The 10,826-nt window shown below is 39.5% G+C and overlaps 1 protein-coding gene across 1 annotated transcript; it reads left to right on the forward strand.

Moving 5' to 3' along the window:
- The first annotated feature begins 1,425 nt into the window (after nucleotides 1-1,425).
- Nucleotides 1,426-9,517, forward strand: chrna2b (cholinergic receptor, nicotinic, alpha 2b (neuronal)). The gene is made up of 6 exons (XM_062436793.1): nucleotides 1,426-1,492; nucleotides 6,364-6,515; nucleotides 6,793-6,837; nucleotides 7,023-7,132; nucleotides 7,977-9,144; nucleotides 9,392-9,517. The coding sequence occupies exons 1-6, from the start codon at nucleotides 1,426-1,428 to the stop codon at nucleotides 9,515-9,517; spliced, it is 1,668 nt and encodes a 555-aa protein (XP_062292777.1).
- Nucleotides 9,518-10,826: the final 1,309 nt, after the last annotated feature.

The following is a 10,826-nucleotide window of genomic DNA, read 5'->3' on the forward strand; positions in this document are numbered from 1 at the left end:
GAGCCCAAACATAATGACTCTGTTAGTCTTCTCCAGAGGAAGCTATGGATCGGCCATCTGGTTCCAGGGCAAGGATGGAGGCCAGGATACGTTCAGGATGGCTAGTGTGTTGTTTTGTACTAAAAAAGGAGAAGATGGACACTCAGGCTGACATTGGGCTGAGCTATGAAGGGATATTTCTTATTTGGGGGGAAGATATCCAATCATCTGTTGATAAACGACAAAATATTGTATAAACTATAAGACAATTCCTGTCATTAGGGGGGAAAATGAGAAAAGACACACATAAATGCACCATAAGGAAATCTGATGAAGTTTTACATCCTGCTGTTTGAAACAATCTAAGAGAATCTAAACGTGTGTACAGCTTTAAGAAACAAACAAACGTGTCAGTTGGCTTTAACCATTCAAAAATGTGAGTCATGCTTTGGTTGGTGTGTCGAGGTCCATTCTTAATGTGCTATTCTCTCACAACCCTGCCAGGACTCATGGGATAAATGGCTTTTATAATTGCATTCATAAAATGTGTATTATTATGAATTTGCAATATACTGTATGATGTGTTTTATGTTTCATTTAATAAACAGCAATAAATAACAAACCAACATTATGTTTCATTGCTTCCGCAGCTTCTACTCATCTCAATACTTTAAGGGGAATCTAAAAGTTCACAATCATTTTCCATTCAGCTACTCTGCCCTCTAGCTGTTTTACACAGAAAGGAACAGTAGTTGAGCTGCATGTGTCACTCATCACTCATTTTTCAGTGTTTTACAGAATAAATACTGTATGTCTTTATTGGAGCAAGCAGGATCTAATACAAATTATTGAGAGAGAGAGAGAGAGAGAGAGAGAGAGAGAGAGAGAGAGAGAGAGAGAGAGAGAGAGAGAGAGAGAGAGAGAGAGACAGACTGTTACAGTATAGGTACCAGATGAAAGACACTAAGTGCTCAGATGTGTCCTGTCCTCTCAAGGTGGATGCTATTTTGCGAACCTAACAGACCAGAGTGGCCGATTAAAATGGCTCCTACTTATGGAAAATAACTAATTTCGTATTAAAACTGGCCATTCAGCACCGGATGATGGATAGCTCTCCGACTTCGTGCGCGGACCGGCTTTTGGAGCGCGGAAACAGAAGGTATAGTACCCGCTCCCACCGGGTCTGAACAGGGCTGACAGTGAGAAGTGTGACACCTCTATCAATGCAGGGCTTCAGGGGAAAAGACAGCAAAGTTATTGGTCATAATCACTCCTCCCCGCCCACTCATATAAAAGCAGCCGTAGTAAGTGGTGTGGTGAACTTGTCCTGATATGCCTCCCAGCTGCGAAGATGACACATTTTGCTCACACATCAAGCTTTCAAGATAACGTTGTGACAGCGGACTGCGTGCTCTCCGGTGAGGTTGGACTCTTTACAACCAGAAAATGGGACCCAACCACCTGTTCCCTGTGAGGACGACTATTCTCTGGTCGCTACTCTTATGTAAGTCAGGTAAGCAGTTTTTAAAAAATGTTGTCTTGGCTTCACAAAGAAGAAACATGTCCGTTGAAAAAACTAATAATTTGCCAGGGAACAATGCTTATTCTGTAATATACGGCAGTCCAAGTGTTACCACACATCTTTTCAGGTTGCTGATAAACTGATGTGCTGATAAACTTCGACTTTATATAGGGCAGAGGACCCAAAAATAACCAAAATTCGCTACCTGTCGCTCCTCTCACCTGTGCGCTTTCTCCCAAAATTCACATAATTCTTTTCTCATCTTTAGGTAGGCCTAAATCACCTCGTGTGGCCGAAAGATGTGTTTGTTTTTTACACCTTAGTATGATGCCCTACCAGTAGTAATGTTCTCTTAATACAGGACTTTGGCAGCCAAAAATTTGCTCTGAATTTACATTTTTGTCTCCATTGCATATAACTGTAGACAACGCTCTTTCTGTCACTTCAAAAACAGTCAATTTTTTAGTTTAACTGAAGCTAGCTAGCAGAATACTGAATGTGTAAAGTAAGGCTAAGCAATATATCGATATTATATCAATATCGTGACATGACACTGGATATCATGTTAGATTTTGGATATCTTAATATCGTGATATGCATGTGTGTCTTTCCCTGGTTTTAAAGGCTGCATTACAGTAAATTGGTGTAAAGGTTTCCAACTTCCAACGGACTGTTCTAGCTATTTTCTTTTACCCACTACATCAGTATATCCACATTACTGATGATTATTTATCAAACATCTCATTGTGTAAATATTTTGTGAAAGCACCAATAGTCATCCCTACAATATTGTCGCAACATCGATATCGAGACAATTGGTCAAATATATTGCAATATTTGATTTTGTCATATTGCCCAGCCCTGGTGTAAAATTTATGTGGGAGTTTTCCTTGACTGTGTCAATTGAGAAACGGCCAAGGAGATTGAAACATGCGTATCACTTTACTAAAATCGCACACAAGTTCCACAAAATGACAAAATATACCACTTAAAATGACTATAGTGAATCTTGATGCTCACAGATTTTCACAATTGTTACAATACATAGTAAATACCAGAATTAAATTCATGAACTCCACCATTAAAGTGTGAGAGTTGTAGAGCTGCAACAGTTAGATGATTTATCAATTAATTAGTTCATGAAAAATAAATGGGCAGCTAGGTCGATAATCGCATAATGTTTTTTGTCATTTTATATGCAAATATGCCACCAATTTTGCTAGTTTAAGCTGCTCAGATGTGTTAATTTAATGCTTTTCTTTGTCATTAACTATAATAAATTGATCATCTTTGGAGTTTTGGACTGTTGCTTGGATAAAACAAGACTTCACCATTGACTTTGGGAAATTATAATGAACATCTCTCACTATTTCGGACATTAACTGATTAATCGATGAATTGAAAAAATAATAAGCAGATTAAACAATAATGTAAATAAGCAGTAGCTGCAGCCCTTGAGAACTGGATTCAGCAGCTTTTACATGGACGTTCTTTTTTCCACTCAACTGCAAGCACTAATTGTATGCATAAACTAGTGCCTGCCATGTCTTTTTGTAAAATGTGTAAAAACACAGCCTACACTGAGATATTAAATGTAGCTTTACGTCCTCTCCCTCCATCTCTTCAGAAACAGTGCAGGTGCATTACATTCCAGTTATTTTCTCACTATTGTGCTGAGTGAGTTCAGCTGCTGAGTCTTGCAATTTTATTAAACTCACAGAAAATTGTTGCATGTTGTTTTTTTAGTCAACTTTTTACTTTAAGTATTTGACAGTCTAATTTCACCGAGAGCGCCTCTGGCCTGAGAAGCTGCTGACTCGATCATCCAAACTGGTCAGTGTTTCGTACACCTTGCCAAAAAGATACTGGCCACAGTCCAATATGCACGCCCCAGTGTTCTGGATGTTGGAGGTGTCATCTCATTTCAAGTCTGCGCTGGCAGGAGGCTTTGATCTATGGCACCCAAGAGCCTTTTTTCAAGCCCCACATCTGGTCCTTCCCAGATGCACAGACAGATGAACACATGCTACCCGACTGTCAAGAGAGCCGATTGAAGTCTCTGGTGCATGCTTGTTTGCCAGAATGAAATAAGCTCATGATGGTGGGAGATGAGCACAAGTGTACCTTGAGCAAATTAACCGTGAATTCACATACTTAACCATGTCTAGTACCTTTTTACTACCACTACTAAAACACTTTCATCCCAACTAAATAGTCACTAAGATACACAGACCTCCTTTTTAAGACAATCATTTAATTGGTTTGTTTGGCAATGCATCTGCCCATTGGGCCAGCCTTTCTCTGATAAAGCCCCTCAAGCAAAGCTATTAAAATGGACAATAAATCACCTCAGCAGATTAACAGATTTGCATGTATGCCTCAGGTTAGCACTGTGCAGCATTGAGACCCTCACTTGGTTACCCTCCATTGGACTGGCCTACAGTTATGGGTTATAAAGACTTGTCAGTGTGGTATTCAGAACCACAACTCACCTTTGGACAGGTAATGACGTGGCATTGGCTAAGCAACCATGACTGCTGCCAGATGTAGGTAGTCCAAGGTCTTGTTTTAAGATCCTTGATGGAAGCACACTTCATTGGGCTGTGGTATACCTTTACGCCGCCAAATTGAACTCCAGAGAAAGTGAGTGTTAATGGCATATAAACCCATTGGCATCTCAATAGATTTTTTTATAGTGATTTTTAAAGGTTTGGCTTTGGTTTGATGCTTTCAAATTACCTTAAAGTCTAGAGGAAAAAGAAGAGGATTTTGTTTTTTTCACATTCATTATGAAATGTTATCCAACTGTAAAAATATGATTACGTCATGTTATAGCAGGAGAATGAGTGACTAATGCGATTAACATGTAGGCCTACTGTATACACCAGATCCCGAACAATAAACTAGGATAAATAAAGAGGATTATTAAAATTTTTAATGAATCTGATTATTGCTTTTTTTGTCTAACACTCATTAGTTTTCACAGATATTCAGATAAATATCACTTAAAGAAATGCAGCAAATCCACACGTTTGAGAAGCTGGCACAAGGTAATGTTTTGCTTGAAAATGACTTAAACAACCTGTCAGTTATCAGAATAGTTGCCAAAGAAGTTTGCACAAGTCAATTAATCAACTAATCATTTTATCTCTAGTATCTGCTTTAAAAATCGGTATAAGTCAGGCTTTAGTACACACACACAGACACACACAAACAGACATCCAAGCACACACTAATGTGATTCTCCACTTAAAGTGAAAACTGTCAGTTAATTGTTTTATGCATCAGTTGAAACACAGAGTGACAGACAGCTCAACAATAAACACCTGTCATTACTGAGAAATGAGCTCACCTCCACTTAACACTCGCAGGTAATGATGTGTGTAATTGACTCTGACTACACTGATGGAGGGGGAAACCGTAATCCCCAAGGGAAGGGATTCCTGTCTATTTCCATGTTATTCATTCTGCAGAGAAATAATACACTGAGTAAGGTTGTATGCAAATCTGTCTAGACTGCATTTTCAAAATCAATTTGATTAAGCCACCTCTCACAGTGAAGCCACCTATAACAATAACACTTCAGAGATCAAGAGATAGCTGAAATGGTTGTTGATCCCGATTTGTAGAGAAAGATACTTCCTCGATCTCCACCTGCTCACCTTGAGAGATTTTAGAAAGCGACCCACATTGGGAGCTCAGATCAAGAGATCAAAAGATTTGCTAAGAAGCGAAAAAGTCGATGAGATTTTTCCAAGAAAAGTCTTGGATGTTCAGAGTAGGCTCCTGTGATTAAATGTGATACATTCACAGCACCAAAAGCCACAAGCCGCAGCCTGATTTGCTGAGAGGAGGCTAGTGGAAACACGGATGGGAACATGGATATGATTTCTACATACACTGCAACTTCCTCACTCCTGTCCTCTTCTGCATCACTCACTCTCCATTTGATCTTTACTTTCTCTATTTATCATCAATTGACTGCTGAATGGCAACAAAACTCAAGAGTTAAAAGTGGGCACCCGACCCTCTGGTTGCCATTCTAGGGGCAACAAGTGCCCTTTCTTCTGTTAATAAATTTGAAAGAAGAGCAGTTCAATTTGGGATGGTGATTGCTAAAAAGCTGATTTTACGAGTGTGGAAAACGGACTCTGTGCCTACCTATAACTTGTGGTTGGGAGAATTGTCAAACACTTTACATCTGGAGAGACTGAGATTCTACAATGAAGATAAAGGAGATAAATTTGATAAAACAGGGGACCCAGTACTGAATTACCTTAAAAATGTGAGCTCATAGACACTGGCTATTGTACAAAACCTCACAGTGAGAGTATGACCTTGTATATGTCTACCAACTTATTTATTTTACCATTATAATTTTTTTTTTTCTGTTCTTATATTCTGTCTATAGTAGATACTCATTTTATGACCATACAATATCATTGTAGTGCCTGATGTGCTGTGTTCTTTACATTTTTTTTCTCTTTTTCCTCTACTTATTTTCTCTCTCTTTTTTCTTTATTTTATATTATTTGTCTCTTTTCTCTATATTGAAAATCAATAAACATATTTCAAAAAAAAAAAGTTAAAAGTGTAAAAATGAATTACATGTCACATTTGTTCTAATATCAGTCATTTTAGTTTTGGATGATCTAAATGTTCATAAAACTTTTTTTTCAACAGTTTTTGAAAACAAATATTGCACAGAGAAATAACTTCAAGACTTATTTACATCTAATCTCGAATTTAATTTGTAGACTGTTAAAAATGTGACCAAGTTGTATCTGTTTCCTATAAATGTTTTAATATTGAAATAAGAAAATGGACTTTCTTTTATATTAAAAATTATGATGTATCCGCAGTTTTCTGTCATGAGAAGACCCACTCGCACGCTGAGGATGAGCTTTTCAAGACGCTGTTTGATGGTTACAACAAATGGTCGAGGCCTGTGCCAAATATTTCTGATGTGGTCATTGTCAAGTTTGGACTGTCCATAGCGCAACTCATTGATGTGGTGAGTCTTTACATTTAACTCACACTGTAACTCTATGGGTTTTACACTATGTGAGCTTTTCAACAGTAAGCATGTTGTACACCCTCTGCCCTGTCACAGCAGAAGCTGTTACAGAACACATCCATCAAGTTATTGAAGTAAAGTTGCTGCAAGCTATATTTGACTCTGCTTTGACAAACCTCCAGCAACTCACATACTATATATTCTTCTGTCTTGAACCCCGAGCTGACAGTCTTGACTCTACCTGTCTCTCTCCTGCTCCCTTCGTGTATATTAGGATGAGAAGAACCAAATGATGACAACCAATGTGTGGCTAAAACAGGTTAGAAAAAAACACATTGATTTATCTGTTTCTTCAATCTAAACAATGCTCAGTGATGATTTTGTTTTCCTATGAAAGCGTTTGGCAAAATATGAACAGCTGCTCTATCAGATTCTGTATGACATGATTTAAAAAGGTATTACAGGAACCAAAAACACCTACTGTATATTGTGTTTATCTTCCAGGAGTGGAACGACTACAAGCTTCGCTGGAGACCGTCTGACTATGACAACGTGACGTCCATAAGAGTGCCATCAGAGCTCATATGGGTACCGGACATCGTCCTCTATAATAAGTGAGTGAACATACCAAAAGTCAACAATAGCATAATCATATTAAAGAAACCTTTTTTCATTAGCAAAACAAGCCAGTGTTTCTGTTTACTGTACTATAAAGTTGGTAGAACTTTTTGGATATTCCTACTGTTCATTTTATTTTTTTATTATCATAAAATACTTGCTTTTTGCGCTCTAACATAAGTGAAGGGTTTACAGTGACTCATGTAAATGGATGCCTGTTGACTGGATGATATGTGGTTTGAGGATGGCGCCATCTAGTGGACTTCTTCACTTTCTGCTATGATTTTCATATTTTGACATTTTAAGACCGCTCTGGTTCAAACAATGATATTGCCTAAACAGTTCTTCCTGCCTCAATTCGTAAACTACGTTAAATATTTCTATTAAATTTTCAGTTTAAAATGTACTGTGTAATCCTTTTGAGAAATCTCATCTTTCTCCTAAATTCACCTCATGGTAGTCTCACACCTAACTCCACAGTGCTATGCGAGCGCTGGAGATTAAACCAAGGTTGATAATGGAGTTCTGCTCCACCAAGCCTGTGTAATTAAAATCTGTAAGTGAAATTAAAAAGTCGTGAGACTGATGAAATGATAAGGACTCATCATTACGTACAGAAGCTTTTACCACCATTAAAGCGATGAATGGAGAGAAGTTTGCTGAAAAATGTTAATTATTTTCACTGCTTGGTTTCTAAAAAGATAAGAAAAAGGGTAGTAAAACTCGTACTGCAGGATATGACTGCTTATCTTTTTTCCTAAATCAGCCTTTGTTCTCATACATTTAAAACAACGTTTTCATTTGTCACCATCACTCATACGACAATTTCTACCCTTCCAGTGCTGATGGTGAGTTTGCAGTGACTCATATGACGAAGGCTCATCTATTCTACACGGGCAAAATTCGCTGGGTCCCGCCTGCCATTTACAAGAGCTCCTGCAGCATCGACGTCACCTTCTTCCCTTTCGATCAGCAGAACTGCAAAATGAAGTTTGGCTCTTGGACCTATGACAAGGCCAAGATCGACCTGGAGCGGATTGAAAACACTGTGGACCTGAACAACTACTGGGAGAGCGGTGAATGGGCCATCATCAATGCTGTGGGGACTTACAATACAAAGAAGTACGACTGCTGCCATGAGATCTACCCAGACATCACCTACTTCTTCATCATCCGAAGGCTTCCCTTGTTTTACACCATAAACCTCATTATCCCCTGTTTGTTGATCTCCTGCCTCACTGTGTTGGTTTTTTATCTGCCGTCAGACTGTGGTGAGAAGATCACCCTGTGTATCTCTGTGCTGCTGTCCCTCACTGTCTTTCTCCTCCTCATCACTGAGATCATTCCATCCACGTCCCTCGTCATCCCGCTCATTGGCGAGTACCTCCTCTTCACTATGATTTTCGTCACCCTGTCCATCGTCATCACTGTCTTTGTGCTCAATGTGCACCATCGCTCTCCCAGCACTCACAAGATGCCCCGTTGGGTCCACTCCGTGTTCCTGGACCTGATCCCGCGCTGGTTGTTCATGCGACGACCTGCGCCAGATGGCCGGCGACGTAGGCTGTTGCTGCTCCAGCAGGAAGCAGCAGTAGAGCGGCGGCAGGGCCGGATAACCGGGTACAAAACCAGCAATTGCCTCAGCACCTCAGCTAACTGGTTAAGAGACGGGAATATGTCGGAGGACCCTGAAAGAAGCTGCTACGAGGATTTAGAGCTGGGAACATTGACGTCATATTTCTCCTTCCGTCCACCTTCACCCAGACCTCCAGGTTCAACTCCACCGCCACTACAGAAAAACCCACAGAACAGCCAGACCCGGCAGGAGGGGGCTGGAGGGACGAACAGACAGTTAACGGGGACCAGAGTAAATCCCACTCAGCGGCCAACTAAAGTTGATAATACAGTATCAGACTCAGCATTCCTGCTTTCACCAAGTGTTATGCGTGCTCTGGAAGGAGTACACTACATTGCAGACCACCTGAGGGCCGAGGATGCAGACTTCAGTGTGAGTATCAATTTTTTTTTAAAACATCTGTTATGAGGGGGGTACTTGAAACACAAGTCAATAATTTGCATCACTGTTGGTCTGCAAAGGTTCATGATTTACTTCATCCTTCTCAATTACAGTAACTTCCTTAGAGTATTTGGACCATGTTGCTGTCCTGTATGCCACATCGTCTAAACGTGCTTACAGCTTATACCAAAACTATTTTCTTTTGTTTTCCCTCTCTGTTGCTCTTCATTCCACACAGGTGAAAGAGGACTGGAAGTATGTCGCCATGGTGATTGACCGCATCTTTCTGTGGATGTTCATTATTGTGTGCCTGCTTGGGACCATTGGCCTCTTCCTGCCTCCTTGGCTAGCTGGCATGATCTAGCGCTTGTGAGGAAGAATTGAGTAGAAGGGGGAAAGATTCATAATCATCATCACTGGGTGATGTTTGACATTTAGAAATGTAGCTGAACTCTTCAAGACAGGGAATGTTAGTGGCCTCAGGGCTGTAATGACCTCCACATACCACCAAACCAAAATGAAATGAAAAGATAATTTTGTTATTTTTAGATTGTTATCATCAATGGGGCATTTTGTGTACAGTGTTAACTTTGGACCTCTTAGACTCAGCATGTCAGGCTCAGCCAACCAACTTTCATCAGTATGTTTGTTTGTTCCTCTTAGGTATTAACATACATTTGGGTCACAGAGATAAACATCAGTTTCTCTAAAAGATAATTAATCTGCAATGTTTCAAAAAACCCAGAAGGTTGTTTAAAAACACTCTTCTAACCATCTGGATGGGAAAAAATATATCAAGAATCTTTCTGTATCAAAACAAAAATGAAAGCCCGTCAGCTACCTGTATAGGAAACAGAGCCACAATTTTGGAAACAAATTAAAAAATATTTTTATCATGCAGGGGACATAATTTCTTTTGTCCAGATGGTTTGAATATTCTTCAGGGATTCTGGAAATACTGTCATAACAGCTTTAAGTGTTTTCAAACGACCTATGGCTTTTTAAAACTGGGCCGGGTTGATCTTTTCAACAAACCTCTGTGAAACACATGCTAATACATGGTGCCCTGTTGATTATCAGGACCTCTGTGACACAAATATATACCAGCACGTTTGAGAAACAAACTGGGGCTAACATTAGCATGCTAACATTCCTTTAGAACACACGATTGTATATAAATACGGACGGGTCTCCATTTCCCACCGCCATATGAAAGTGAAGTCGAAATACCACCTGTCCGGCAGCTGCCATCTTGCTTGCATCACGTCATTTGGTGCCAGAGTTGCAGCTGTCAATAACTACTTAAAAACAAACTTATCAGAAAATTGAGCACTTGGAAAAACATCCTTGTGATATGGTGTGATAAGACTAAGGTGAAATGAGAGAGATATTCTTTGGGAAACATGGAGGGGGCGGGACTTATGATCAACACTGCAGTGAACCACCAGGGGGCGAACGAGATATTTTGGCTTCACTTATGGGAAGCTGTCATGACGTCTATCTTTTACAGTCATCATCTATAGCATCATTATTAAATTTTGAATGTTAACATGCAAATGTTCAATCTATTATCTCTTCAGCATGTAAGTTAGTATAACATGCTATAGTGTTACAGTAATGTGATTGCTAACATTATTTTCTGTAACTTAATATGAGAGATACAATTAAACAAT

This window comes from Scomber scombrus, chromosome 17, assembly GCF_963691925.1.
Source record: "Scomber scombrus chromosome 17, fScoSco1.1, whole genome shotgun sequence".
NCBI classification, from domain to species: Eukaryota; Metazoa; Chordata; class Actinopteri; order Scombriformes; family Scombridae; genus Scomber; species Scomber scombrus.